The 15313-nt window shown below is 43.9% G+C and overlaps 1 protein-coding gene across 1 annotated transcript in view; it reads right to left on the reverse strand.

The window, feature by feature from the left end:
* MCTP2 (multiple C2 and transmembrane domain containing 2) overlaps nucleotides 1-15313 on the reverse strand; it is a 197724-nt gene that overhangs the window by 110393 nt on the left and 72018 nt on the right. Inside the window, exons 9-10 of the mRNA XM_084817427.1 lie at nucleotides 4880-5044; nucleotides 3445-3575 (exon numbers count right to left, since the gene is read on the reverse strand). Coding sequence (XP_084673553.1) covers nucleotides 3445-3575; nucleotides 4880-5044 — 296 coding nt within the window. The remainder of the gene's footprint in view (nucleotides 1-3444; nucleotides 3576-4879; nucleotides 5045-15313) is intronic.

Below are 15313 nucleotides of genomic sequence, written 5' to 3' on the forward strand. Positions count from 1 at the left end.
AGCCCTCTAAAAAGCCAGGGGCAACTGGGTCCCTTGGGAGAGAGTTCCACAAATATGGGCCCACCACTGAAAAGGCCCTGGCTTTCGCACCTATGAATCTAATTGATCTTGCCACAGCCATTCAGGCACTAGTTACATCCATACTAGACTACTGCAATACACTTTACATGGGGCTTTCAAGGCAGTTCCGAAAATTCAGCTGGTGTACAATGTGGCCGCTCAGATGTTTCTTGGGGCCAGGTATGATACACCAATATTGTACCAGTGGCACCAGTTACCAGTATGTTTTGGGGTCTAATTTGAAGTGCTAGTGTTAGCCTTTAAAGTCCTAAATGGCTTGAGGGCAGGCTATTTGAAGGAACACCCATACCCATATGAACCTGCCCAGGCCCTAAGATGGCTGTCATAGACCCTGCTGCCATGCCCACCTTTAAGATCAATTAGATTGGCAGGCACAAGAGGTGGGGTCTTTTCAGTGGTGGCCCCATAATTTTGGAATGAAACCATGCATCTAGCCACAAATGCAGGGTGGCTGGAGTATGGAGGAAAGGATCCCCTCCATGCTCCCTCCGCCCTGCGTTAGATAGGCGTCAGCCTCCAAGTTCGGAGGCTGACGTCTATCTCCATAGCATTGCACCCTAAGACTGTAATCCTATATCTGTTTACCTGGGGGTAAGTCTCATAAAATCAGTGGGACTTTTGTCTGAGTAGAGATGCATAGGATTGTGATGTAAATATGCTAAAATCAGTCACATTTTTAATACATGCTACTCTCCTTACCAAAAAGGTATGTTACACGTGCACCTCCATGTCATAGAACCAATTCAGATCATTCACTTTATTATTATTATTAGTTGTATTAGTATTATTATTATCATCATCATTTTAAAGTTTATATCCTGCCATCTGTGCCTGTGGACAACTCACCATGGCCGAGTATCCATATATCACAAAGTATTTCATTAAGACAACAAAAAGGTCAGATGCACATAAACATAAAATCAACAACAAAATCGACAAGGACAGCAAGGTAAAGGATGAAGCTAAATATACATAGACTGAATTGTGAAAATAAATACATAAATAATTTAAGCCAAAGGTTAAAATAAAAAAAGAGGGAGAGAAGATACAAAATGTCAGTTTGGGTGGTGGTTGATATATTCCTGCTGATTGAAGACATCAGGGAAAGCAGAGTTAAGTGCCGCTTTCTCCGACCCTGAAGGATTCCTTTCAGAGTTACTAACTACCCAAACCATCTGGGATCACTCAAGCCACAGGGCTAAACTTGATTGAACAGTTTTGCTAAGGAATTACAAACACAGCCCACACCTGCACAGAGGCAGCAGATCCCCTCAAAGACATGTGTACACTTAAAACATAAGTAATTGAATTCAACTAATCCAACAGTATAAAAAGAAGAGAACACCTTGGTAAAACTCAGAACACATATTGAGTTTAATGTACAAATCCAGCTGTTTAATCGCTTGCATGTCTAATTGTTTACACAATGGTTTCTCTCTGTGCAATGCCACCGTCCTTTCCCCTCCCTTTTCACCCTGTGAGCATCAATAGAATGCAAAGGAACCCTACAGTTTCTCAAGCTAAGGACCAAGCACACCATAAACTCGCTATGGTGATGCCTCCAAAACGGTCACCTGAAGACGAGGGACTCCCACCCCAGCTATAACAGTCTACAGCCATTTACCATATAAATTGTTGCCACCATGTTGCATCCCCAGCCCACATACTTTGGCTAGCAGAGAGGAAGCCCTGTGGAACACAGGGGACAATAACTCTCAAAATTAAGGACGCAAGCCATACGGTAAGAAGTTCTAGATATTTTGGAGCAGGGGTAGGAAGAAGGTAGATCTTCAGATGTTTTGAACTTCAGCTCCCAGAAGTCTCTGCCAGCATGGCGAGTGGTCAGGGATGCTGGGAGTCGAGGTCCAAAACATTGGGTGAGCTACTTTTTGCCCGCCCCTGTTCTAAAGGAGATTGGGGGGAAATCACTCATCATGGAAAGGAGGCATTTTTAGCAGAACTCCCCTTGGGAAGCATGCATGTGATAAACCAGGCTTCCTCAACCTCCAGATGTGTTGGGCAACATAGCTATTTGGGGATTATGGGAGTTGTAGTCTAACACATCTGGAAGGCATCAGGTTGGGGAAGGCTGGTATAAGATACCCTTCCCCACCCTGGGTCTCTCCAGATGGTTTGGACTGCAACGTCATCATCCGTGACCACTGGCCATGCTTGATGGGACTGATGAGAGTTGTAGTCCAAGAGGAGACGAAGTTGCAGAAGGCTCATTTAAACAGCTGTTTCCTCCTCCCAGGGAAACCCTGGAAAGTGCAGTGCTGTGGGGTGGGAGGCAGGACCCTTAACAGAATCCTCAATGCTCAAAAGCCCCATTCAGGCCTTCTCCACCTGCAATACCTATGCGTGGGAAAGATGATTGTGCTGCTAGCCCCACCCCTAACATCCTACTATATGGCACTGGACATGACCCGGAACATCTATCCAAATGTCAGCATAGGGAAAGGGAAGGTTATGCATGCGCAGCTGCTCTTCCATAGGCATTTGTTTGTTTGTTTGTTTGTTTGTTTGCTTCATTTCTATATCGCCCAACAGCCGAAGCTCTCTGGCAGTTCACAAAAATTAAAACCAACAAGCACACAGTAAAACAATTTAAAATATAAAAGCATTAAAACCACAGTATAACAATACAACCAGAATAAAACCTAGCAGCGATGCAGGGATTTAAAATACAGATTTAAAACAGCAAAGCTAAAAGTCTAGAAAGCTAAAATGCTAAAATGCCTGGGGAAATAAAAAGGTCTTCACCCGGCGCCAGAAAGAATAGTGTAGGTGACAGGCAAACCTCACTAGGGAGCTCATTCCACTGCTGGGGTGCCACAGCAGAAAAGTCCCTCCTCCTAGTAGCCACCCACCTCACTTCCTTTGGCAGGGGCTCACGGAGGAGGGCCGCTGAGATGATCTAATGGTCCAGGCAGGCACATATGGGAGGAGGCGATCCTTCAGATAACCTGGCCCCAAGCCGTTAAGGGCTTTGAATGTTAATACCAGAACTTTGAATAGGGCCTGGAAATGGACTGGCTGCCAGTGCCGCTGAAAAAGTACTGGCGGAATATGTACTGGCTTTCACACAACTGGAACCGCCGCATGACAGGTCCCGCCACTGCCCCTTCTATCTGTAGGTAGAACATGGAGAACATCTGAATGGGGCAGCAACAAACGTCAGTTCCCAGGATTCTTTGGGAATGTCACAACAGTAAAAATGGTATAAAGTATGTATAAATCTGTAGAGATACACTGAGAGAGAGGGACAGAGATGGACGGACAGAGATTAATCCACTTTTTTTTTCACTTCAGTTTCACTATTATTCAAGACTTCCCAAAGCACTTTAAAAAATAAAAACTTACATTCCCAAAACCTCTTCATGCTTTTTGTTATCCTTTCCCCAGATTTCAATCTCCAACACATCCATCCTGTCAGAGAAGTAGTGAAAATCAAACTGTTCCCTCCACTGTGGATTTGCACTCTTACACAGTGTCTAGAAAACATGCAGTTATACAGGTTTACTTTTCTTGAAAAAGGTTGATGCTTTCATATTAAAATTCAATCTACAAAAGAAAGGGAAGAAAAAACCCTCTAAAAACCACCGATATTTACAAGAGTGGAACAGCTGTCATTTGCAACATGAGGGCAGGAAAAAAAAAAAAAAAACAGCACTCTTTATACTCCGCACAAGAGACTTCAAATCTTTGGCACACAGACCAAAAGGGCATGCAAATTTAAACTTGCAGAAGGGTAGCTGTGTTAGTCTGTTGCAGCAGACACAGAGAGCCCTGTGGTTTTCAAAAGACAAACATGGTTGCTGTAGCATAAGCATTCATGGACGAGAACAGGGATGGGCAACTTTGAGCAGGGTGGAGGTCCATGGGCCAGTTTCCAGCCCCCGGAACCTCCTGCAGGCCGCACTCCTACTGCTGCCATGCCACCAAAAATCAGCATCAGCAACAACAAAAAATCAGTGGTTTGCTATTGAATTTCAGCAGCAAACTGCGTCAGAAGCTTAGAAAGGACAAATGTTGCCATTTTCAGGGGCTGCACCAGAAGGGGGGGAGTTGAAATGAATGCAGCCTGCATGTTGCCCACCCTTGATGTACTCCAGATGTGTTGGACTACAGCTCTCATCACCCCCAGCCATCATGCTTGACTGGGGCACAATGGGAGTTATAGTCCCACACATCTGGAAGGCGCCAAGGCTGGGGAAGGCTGGACTACAGAGTCAAATGTAGTCCACATAAACTTACATCATAATAAATCAGTCAGTAAGAAGAGTCTGTCGTTTTCATTTTTGCTTTTTGGTTGGTTTTTGGATGCAAGACTTGGGACTACCAGGTGTATGGCTTTAAATTCCCCAAGGCAAGAGGAGACTAGGGCAGCTGCAGCTTCTCTTGTCATCTCTTAAGCTCCCATTTGTCTCATGGCGCACCTGTATTTTTTCTCCCCATAGTGCAAACAGCATCCTGGGGGGAAGTTTTCTTTAATTAGGATAATGGCATGGGGAAAAGATTTAGACACCCCTTCACCCACCACCCTGAACAAAGTGGCAGTGGTTCGCAGCTGCATTTCAATAATTTTTTAAAAGCAGAAGATCTGTGACTGCAGAACCACATAACACTTCGTTTGGCCCAGGGAAAACCATTTTTCCCCTGCTGAGCACTGGCATTTTAGCCTTGCAACGCACTGGGAATCTAGTGGAAACAGTTTTTGTGGCGAGTCGCTGTGCCAACACCACATGCACAAAGAATATACGTCAGTTGTCAACCCATCCCACGACAGCAGGCTTACCTTGCTCTTATACTTTTGATCTCCCATTTTCAACAAAACAAATGTGTGTGTCATGCCCCCTGCAGTTATATTCTTCCCTTCCAGTAAAGCAATGGTAACCGTTCCATTCCACAGCTGGTTTTTTCGCCAAGAATCCTCCAGCCTGGTGCTTCGCATGAAGCTTACCTAAAAATGGAGAAAAGCACCAGTCGCATTCCAGACATTCTAGTGTTTAACATTCTTTGGTGTACCTCCATCTCCTGTGTCACTGAAGATGATTAGGTGGTTAGCCCCAGACCCTCTACCCTGCTGCCTGCGATGGAGGCACCACCAAGCACCACTAGAAGCAGATAAATGTTTCCAAGTGGAAGCCCAGAGAGCACAGCCATGTAAGGCAGGGGGACAAATGAGTATTTCCAGCCCATGTCCCTTTTAGATGTGCTCACCCACATGGTTTCTATATCAAAATGCAAAAAATAATTAATCCACATTCAAGAATGTGCATTTAACTGTGCATTTCTGAATGTATTTTCTCTCAAAACACACATTTTTCAATGCATTTGTTTTTGAATTGAGAACGTCAACGGACCATTCAAGATGTACCAATACTGGCAGACAGAAGGGATGTGCATACAAGTAAAACTTGAGCTCATAGTTTTCCATATTTCACCTCGAAGCTCGTTCCATGTCATGTCTGTATCAGATCACAATCTTTGCTTTTGTTTTCACATTAACATCTTTGTGCATTTCTGTGTTTCCCAAACATATGCATCAACTGTGGGCATCTTAGAAATGTGAACATTCTTCTCCCATTGATTAAATCATGTTTGAGCACATTTTTCAAAGGAACATTTTTTTTCATGTACATTTTTCAAATGTATGCACGCACACTGTAGAACGCATTTTTTTTTGGTCCGCGAATCACACTGCAAGCTCAGAAATGTACATACTTCGACCAGATTGCGTTCGAGTCCATGTTCAGTCCAGGATGTGCCAACAGGTAACTAAAACCACAAAAGTAGCTCAAGATCTGGCTGTTTATCAAAGTCTTTGACACGGCAGTTGTTGTGTGTGTGATGCTTCATGCACACGTGCAAATCTCCTCTTGATGCAGCAGTCATACAAGCTTAGCAGGCCTGACCATCAGTCCCTCTAGCCCAGTCCAACTTACCCTGATTGGCAATGACTTTGCAAGGTCTGAGACAAAGATCTGACCTAGCCTTGCTCCCTGAGATCCTTTAACTGGAAGCTCTGGGGATAGGATGGAACGCTGGACTTAATGTATGGAAACCATGTGCTCTACCACTGAACACGCATGGGTAAGCCAGGCCTTTGGGATGCAGGAGGTGGTGCAGTTATCCCATATCATGTAAACGCAGGAGGCCAAGTCTTTTAGCCTAGTCAGAAATGTTGCCATCATCATAGACAAATGATCATAGACACTCTCAGCCCTTGATGGCAACTGGAACACTACATGGTAACTTGCACGCATCTGTGACAGCCCTTTGGTGCCTCCTACCAGAGACAGAATTTTTATTTCAGCTGCAACGCAATGCCTCCCAAAAGTAGTAACACCTGCTGGTTATCAAGTCTAAAAACAGTCAAGCGATGTATACGAAGTAATTCATTATTTGTTTGTTTTATTTGTTATGTTTTTATCCTGCCTTTTTCTCTAAGGAGCCCAAGTTGATATAAATGATGTTCCTCGTCATTTTATCTTTACAACAACCCTGTGAGGAAGGCTAGGCTGAGAGTCAGTGACGAGCCGAAAGTCACCCAGTGATTTCATGGCCAAATCTTCCCAGACCTAGTCTAATACTCTAACCACTACATCATACTGCATGTGTGATCTAATCCTATTGGGGCGAGGGGGGGTGATAGGAGCAGTGCAGAACAGAGACTGGCCTTTTTTCTTTTTTTTTTCTTATGAGGACTTGCTCAGCTCCCTATATCAAAATGACACACACACATACACAGTGCACTGAAATTGTCCTTTTAGGTTAAGCAGCCACACTCTTTGCAATCCCACACACAGATCCATTTATTTATGTACAATCACAGGATTCCATTTAAACCATACAATTTGACTTGCCTTGTACAGAGGCTAAAAACTCCCACTTCTAAAAAGAAAATGAGATTTTGATTCATAAATCCAGCTGCAGACTAATTTTTTAAAAGGTTTCATCTCACAAGCCAAAACAGCTAAAGCATGAACGTTCCCATGGACATACTTCAAAGTCCCAGCAGATCTTTTCCTCCCTAAAAGCAGCAAACTATTTCAAACTCCATTTTTCTTTTTTCTTCTTTTTTCCCCTCCTACTCCCCCTTTTTTTGGGGAGGGGACAGAAAGAAAAGAAATGTCCGCAAAGGATCAAAGGTCGAGCCTGCAATCTGCCAATTGCCGAAGAAAAACGGCCGTGCTTCCGTGAAATATGCTCTAAAATAATTTTGCGGCTTGGTATGTCCTAATTTTTCGAATTGGATGTTTGTCTTGGAAAGGGTTCTTTCTAACTCGTCCATAAAAACAGGCCCACTTAAGCTCTGTGAGGCCTGTGAAAATGGAATCTGAGGCTGGCCATTAAAAGGGGCTGGGAGATTGCTTCCATATGGCAGAACAGCATGAGAGCAGAGAGGCCAAGGACTACAGCAGGCCAGGCTTGGCTGGGAGCTCCTGCTCTATCCGTGGACACTCGTTGCGTTACAGTGGAACATCTGGATTATTGCTTGTAATGTCCCTGGGAAATATCCACTTCCCATCAAAGCCCTTTATCTATCTCCACCGTACTTTGAACATTTTAGTGCACAGCGCAGCCGCGTTTGATGTGTGGCGCTCGCTGAGCTTAAATCCAAAATGACACCCCCCCCCCTAAACCCAGCCTAGTCTCCCTCACCTTTCTTCTTTTTCGGGGGGAGAGGAGATATTTGAGGCTGGTTCCCAGAGAGACAGAACAACTCCCTCCCCATCACTAACATTGGATCATTTCTTGAAATACCCAACTTGTTACAGGAATTCCAGACTCAGAGGAAAGGAAAAAAGAAAAGAGAAAGAAGAGGGTGTGTTTTCCTCAAAAAATACATTATGGGGAGCCCTGTAATTTGGAGGTCATACTGGAGACCTGAGAGGAACTCCAGAGGTCTTTGAGCTCAGTTACATTTTCTACTCAATCTCCCCCTAAACAGAGATGCACAAACATATAACAGGAAATGTACACTAAACACAAAACATATTTTAAAAATAAATTTTAAAGCCTATTAGCCAAACTCTCTTTTCCCTAGGCAGCATTAAGCCCCATCCCACCCCACGTTCTTTTATGATAATCAATTCCTGGATACTTCCTTATTATTAGTGCACTTTCATCCCAACCCTCCAATGAGCTCACATGGTACATGGTGCCTATCACTTCTTTTATCTTCACACCAATCCTGTGACGTATGAGAGGCTGAGAGAAAGTGACTGGCCAAAGGTCACCCAGAAAGCTTCATGGATGAGAGGGAATGTCAGCCCAGGTCTATGTCCAACAGTAGCCATTGTACCATACTGACACACTCTAGCCCTTCTTTTTTAGCCCATTTGCCCTCATACATGAAGTTCTGATAAATTCAGCTTCCAAAGGCCACTTAGTTTAAGGGCCGTAGCTCCTGAGCAGAGCAAATGCTTTTCATGCACAAGGTCTGCAGATCAATCCACGGCAACTCAAGGTAGAGCTAGGAAAGACCCTACATCGGGACCCCCCAGACAGCCACTACAAGCCAGTACAGAGTAGTCAGTATGGAGCTAGACAGACCAATGTTCTGACTCAGTAAAGGACAGCTTGCTATGTTCCTAAACTTTACCAACCAGCCCATGCCTTCCAGGCTCGTGCCATCTTTTCTCTTGCTATACTTGGGCAATGATAGAATCCATTGCCCCAGGCCCTGCAGACCCAGGTCACAGTGCAAATTTTCCCAACACAAGATCCAAAATACACACGATGAGTGGACACCTAAGCATTGCTGACCCATTCATCTCTAGTAACCCACAGTTAAAAAGAAACAAGATGCCTCCTCATCAGCTTAGCATTTCTCTGTGCCCCACAAGTAGGGATGGATGAACCCAACCCCATCCGGTATCCCACACTCGAGTCCCCACGAGCTCACTGAGCCACCCACACTCACCCTGGATTCTGTCCACGAGCACCTGCCATTTTGCCGAGCTTATTTTTCCAGGAAAAAACAAGACCATTAAAATGCACATATTTAAATATGCGCAAATTTGGCCTGGGAAAGTTTGATATACGCAATATTCGAGGTGTAAATGGACTATTTTATGCCTCTAATATTGCGTAGATCAGTCTTTCCCAGCCCAAATTTCTGCATACTTAAATATGTGCATTTTAATGAACTTTTTCTGGTAAAAATAAGCAAGGCAATATGGCAGGTGCTCACGGATGGGTCCAGGCAAGTGTGGGGAACGTTCAGGAGGGGCAAGCGAGGCTAGAGGCTCGGCGGGTGCAGTCTGGGGGCACAGGCCGGGGGGAGCCTGATGGACTCCCAGACAGTTGAGCGTCTGCACCATCCCTACCCACAAGTGATACCAAGTGAAATTTAGAGGACTACAGAAAAGTCATTCATATCCACTAGGCTAATTAGGAGCCTCAGCAGTGTCTACCGCCACCCTATAGATTTCCACCGTAGTCAGAAATTTTAGTTTTCAACTTTGATCTGCAGTTGCTTTTTGTTTTTTAAGCGACTTTGGAGAAGCCATCTAACATTCCCTCAGCCTACAAAACTAAGACATCAATGCTTTGCTATTTAAGATGCATTTCCGAAGATATACTATTTTAAGCCTCCACCTATCTTCTAGTCAAGCACAACCCCAAGTGGCAACAAAGGCTGCAAACACACCGAGATCCTTTTTGCTCTTTCCACTGTCCCCATCTACCAGAAAAGAGGACAGTGACTGAGTGAGCTGCAAAAAAGGCAAATGCAAGACTTAAATAAAACCAAATAAACCAAAGGTGGGCTTTGGTGGAAAAGGATAGGGTGGTGTAAGAGTCAAATTTGATCTTCGGACAGTTTTTTGTTTTTATTATGTCATTTAGCCAACTCATACTTTGCAATCATGCTTCTAGGCTAAAAAAAATTAAAATAAAGCTCGAAATAAAAAAGCATGCTTGGTTCCAAATTGGGGAATTATCCCAAGCAGGTGTTTGTTTGTTTTTAATACGCAAATTCAAAATTTATGATGTGTCAAAGAAACTCACTGAATAGACAGAAAGTTGCACAAATGAAGATGAAGCCGTCTTTCCAAACCGTGAGCTTAAAAGGATGCGACACAGGAACAGAAAGACCTGTGAATAGGTCAAAGCAGCAATGCAGATTGAAGGGGAAATGTTTTTTCTCCAGCTCTTCTCATTAGGGAGGGAAATCATTCTGCAGAAGAACTTTCCCTGTGGGAAAGAGGCGAGGAGAATGAGATAAGGCAGCCGAACTGCCGTGCAATGGCTCACGACCTCGTGGCAACAGAGTTCTACAACTCTCTGGACGTTCCAAGAGGAGAACAGCATAACTGCCCAAAGGGCATTGCTGGAGACAGCCAAATAAAATAAGGAGGCAAGGGAGGAGGTGCATTCTTGATGTGCCTCAACTCAAGAACACTTTTCTGTCAATTTCTCCAATTGTTTGGACACCAATGTGGCACTTAAATTTGTTTGGTTTCTACATAAAAAGCAGAAAATGCTGCAGGTCCCTCATCACCTTCCTGAAGCAAATCCATTCACCAAATCTGTGCTCATTGAGCACGCAACATTTGCTCAACAGCACAAGGACACCCGAAGGTGCAAAGGTTCCAGGCAGCTGTGAGAAGCAAACCTGAGATGAAACTCATAGTCAACAAAAGGGTGGGAAAAGCAGTACTGGGGTACAATCTCAAAAACGACAGAATGATCTCAGTACGAATCCAAGGCAAACCATTCAACATCACAGTAATTCAAGTCTATGCCCCAACCACTGAGGACAAAGAAGCTGAGGTTGATCAGTTCTATGAAGACCTACAACACCTTCTAGAACTAACACCAAAAAAAGATATCCTCTTCATCATAGGGGATTGGAACGCTAAAGTAGGAAGTCAAGAAATCACCAGGATAACAGGCAAGCATGGCCTTGGTGTACAAAATGAAGCAGGACAAAGGCTAATAGAGTTTTGCCAAGAGAACACGCTGATCATAGCAAACACTCTTTTCCAACAGCACAAGAGACGACTCTACATGTGGACATCACCAGGTGGTCAATATCGAAATCAGATTGATTATGTCCTTTGCAGCCAAAGATGGAGAAGCTCTGTACAGTCAGTAAAAACAAGACCTGGAGCTGACTGTGGCTCAGATCATGAGCTGCTTCTTGCAAAATTTCGGCTTAAACTGAAGAACATAGGGAAAACCACTAAACCATTCAGATATGACCTAAATCATATCCCTTGTGAATATACAGTGGAGGTGAGGAATAGATTTCAGGGATTAGACCTGATAGACAGAGTGCCTGAGGAACTATGGACGGAGGTCCGTAACATTGTTCAGGAGGCAGCAACGAAATCCATCCCAAAGCAAAAGAAATGCAAGAAAGCCAAGTGGCTGTCTGATGAGGCTTTACAAGTAGCTGAGGAAAGAAGGGAAGCGAAAAGCAAGGGAGAAAGGGGAAGATATATCCAACTAAATGCAGAGTTCCAGAGAATAGCAAGGAGAGACAAAAAGGCCTTCTTAAATGAACAATGCAAAGAAATCGAGGAAAACAACAGAATGGGAAAGACTAGAGATCTTTTCAAGAAAATCGGAGATCTCAAGGGAACGTTTTGTGCAAAGACGGGCATGATAAAGGACAAAGAAGGCAGGGACCTAACAGAAGCAGATGAGATTAAGAAGAGATGGAAAGAATACATGGAAGAACTATAAAGGAAAGATCTTAATGTCCCTGATAGCCATGATAGTGCAGTCACTGAACTTGAGCCGGACATCCTAGAGAGTGAAGTCAAGTGGGCCTTAGGAAGCATTACTAACAACAAAGCTAGCGGAGATGACAGTATTCCAGCAGAGCTATTTAAAATCCTAAAAGATGATGCTATTAAAGTGTTGCATTCAATATGCCAACAAATTTGGAACACTTAACAGTGGCCACAAGACTGGAAAAGGTCAGTTTACATTCCAATTCCAAAGAAGGGTAATGCCAATGAGTGTTCAAACTACTGCACAATTGCGCTCATTTCACATGCCAGCAAGGTGATGCTCAAAATCCTACAAGCTAGGCTTCAGCAGCATGTGAACCGAGAACTACTGGAAGTACAAGCGAGGTTTCGAAGAGGCAGAGGAACTAGAGATCAAATCACCAACATTCGCTGGATCATGGAGAAAGCAAGAGAATTCCAGAAAAATGTCTATTTCTGCTTCATTGACTATGCTAAAGCCTTTGATTGTGTGGATCACAACAAACTGTGGCAAATTCTTAAAGAGATGGGAGTACCAGACCACCTTACCTGTCTCCTGAGAAACCTGTACAAGGGTCAAGAAGCAACAGTAAGAACCAGACATGGAACAATCGATTGGTTCAAAATTGGGAAAGGAGTACGACAAGGCTGTATATTGTCGCCCTGCTTATTTAACCTATACGCAGAGTACATCATGAGAAACGCTGGGTTGGATGAATCACAGGTCAGAATTAAGATTGCCGGGAGAATTATCAACAACCTCCAATAGGCAGATGATACCACCCTAATGGCAGAAAGCAAAGAGGATCGAAAGAGCCTCTTGTTGAGGGTGAAAGTGGAGAGTGCAAAAGCTGGTTTGAAACTCAACATTAAAAAAACTAAGATCATGGCATCTGGCCCCATCACTTCCTGCTATATAGAAGGGGAAGAAATGTGACAGATTTTACTTTCTTGGGCTTCAAGATCACCGCAGACGGTGACTGCAGCCATGAAATTAAAAGACGCTTGCTCCTTGGGAGGAAAGCTATGGCACACCTAGACAGCATAGTAAGAAGCAGAGACGTCACCTTGCCAACAAAGGTCCGTCTAATCAAAGCTATGGTTTTCCCAGTAGTAATGTATGGCTGTGAGAGCTGGACTATAAGGAAGGCTGAGCACCAAAGAACTGATGCTTTCAAACTGTGGTGCTGGAGAAGACTCTTACAAGTCCCCTGGACTGCAAGGAGGTCCAATCAGTCCATCCTCAAGGAAATCAACCCTGACTGCTCATTGGAAGGACAGATACTGAAGCTGAAGCTCAAATATTTTGGCCACCTAATGAGAAGAGAAAAGTCACTGGAAAAGACCCTGATGCTGGGAAAGATTGAAGGCAAAAGGAGAAGGGACAGCAGAGGATGAGATGGCTAGATAGCATCACCGATGCAATGAATATGAATTTAAGCACACTCCGGGAGAGAGCGGAGGACAGGAAGGGCTGGCGTGCTATGGTCCATGGGGTCACAAAGAGCTGGACATGACTTAATGACTGAACAACAACAACTGTCCAACTACAAAGGGCTTTCTACCACATTACGCATTCCTGTGGCCAAAATAAGCCCAGGGCCCATTCAAGGGATTCGGGGTTTGTTTGCTTTTTTACTGTCCAGAGTGAATTAAAAATTTGCCCCACCACCACACCTTACAGCAGGGGTGCACAACCTCCAACCCGTGGTCCTAATCCTGCCCACCAAGGCTCTGCATCTGGCCCTCAGTGGCTTGTTCTTACAGTGTCCAAATTCAAATCAAATCAAAGATATGTTGCGCCAAGCCAATGTCCATCGCAATTTGTACCAATATTCATACAGGTATACACAATCAAACATAAAACAAACAGTAATTCTGTCCAGTGTCCATAAAAACCTACCAATGATTTACCAAACAGATAAAAACATTAAATACAATTAAAACTAGCATTATGCAATTTAAAACTCAGGATGCCTTTGCTGCTCTCACTTTAATAGCAAACGCTAAACATTTCGCAGTTTTTGTTGTAACAAACCTATCACAGTCCTCAAGAAGAAAGTTCACATAATAATCAGCTGGGTGCCCTGGAAAGAGAGTAATAAAGGGGAAATTAACTCTTCACAGGCGTTTCTATACAAAGAGCAAAACAGCAGCACACGGGCTACGATTTCAATTTTTCCATCTCCACAAACGCATACCCGATTTTGAAATGGGATTCGCCTGTAGTGGCCTTCAAATACCACAGAGGGGGTTCCTACAGTGTGAAGTGTAACTAATTCATGTTAACTGGTCCAGAACATATAGCCACTGATCCTCCAATAGAGCGATCTGAGAAAATCAAGGGCTACTTAATCACTGACTGGGTTTGCATGATCACAGAGGGGGAAATAGGTCACAGTGACTTATTTCACATGCTGGTTGCATGCTGGGGAGATCTGCATAATTACCCTTGGCAACATGAGTTGCCGGGCCATGTGAACCCAGAGAAAGCGGCTTCCTGCTGTGGTTAACAAACCACCCAGAACCCATGGGCTGTTCTAGGGTGGCTTGTTAACCACGGCAACAAGCCACCCTCACCAGATTCACACAACACAGCAAGCCACACCAGCAAGGATAATTATGCAAATCACCCTGGGATGCGCAGCAGGGAAAATAACCCACTGTAGCTTATTTCCCCCACTGTGATCATGCAAACAGGCCCACGGAAGAAAATCTTGTCTGTTAGGCCATATAAACAAAGGGCTCCATTTGTTTGCATGGGGGGAGTTTAAAAGACCCCGCAAAGGAAAAAAGCCAAGGTGGGTTAGGAAGACCACCGCTACACACGTCACCAGGAACACGCACATAAAGAGCCAGGTTTTCATTTATTTTTTCTCATGTAAACATGACTAATTTCTAAGTTGCGGGGGGGGGGGGAGAATTCCTAGAGCTCACCCTTCTCTACCCGCACCTATTTTGTATTTAAACTGTTTTTACGCTTGTTAACTGTAAGCTGCCCAGAGAGCTTTGTTATAAGGCAGCATACAGATGTTGGAAATCAATAAAATCATCTCCACCCACCCCAATATTTGGGTTGGTTTTGGTAAAGTTGCGTGGGGGAGAGGGCTGGCAAAGCAGCAAGAAAAAAAGTTCCATTTAAATCATTGATTTAAATCAATTTTCCCATTGAAACATGTGTATATAGTTCCCAAGCAACGGTGCTACTCTGACCAAGTCATGTTAATTTACAACAAAATAAGAGTATTAAAGGCTAGATTTTACAGTAAATTTGATTGTTTCATTCTTACAAGCAGCATTCACATCTCTTTGTTTTGCTGTTTATATTCTGCATGATTTCCCGTTTTACCTATTGAGGCAATATCTTTAAAATATTCCCATACAGCATCCTTCTTATGACAAGCACCCGTGACAGTTTGAGATTAACAGCACAACCCCATACATATCTACTCAGAAATAAGTTCCAATGAGTTCAATGGGGCTTACACTCAGGCAAGTGG

This window comes from Heloderma suspectum, chromosome 11, assembly GCF_057233095.1.
Source record: "Heloderma suspectum isolate Gila_16-S chromosome 11, 16-S_ref, whole genome shotgun sequence".
Taxonomy (NCBI): Eukaryota; Metazoa; Chordata; class Lepidosauria; order Squamata; family Helodermatidae; genus Heloderma; species Heloderma suspectum.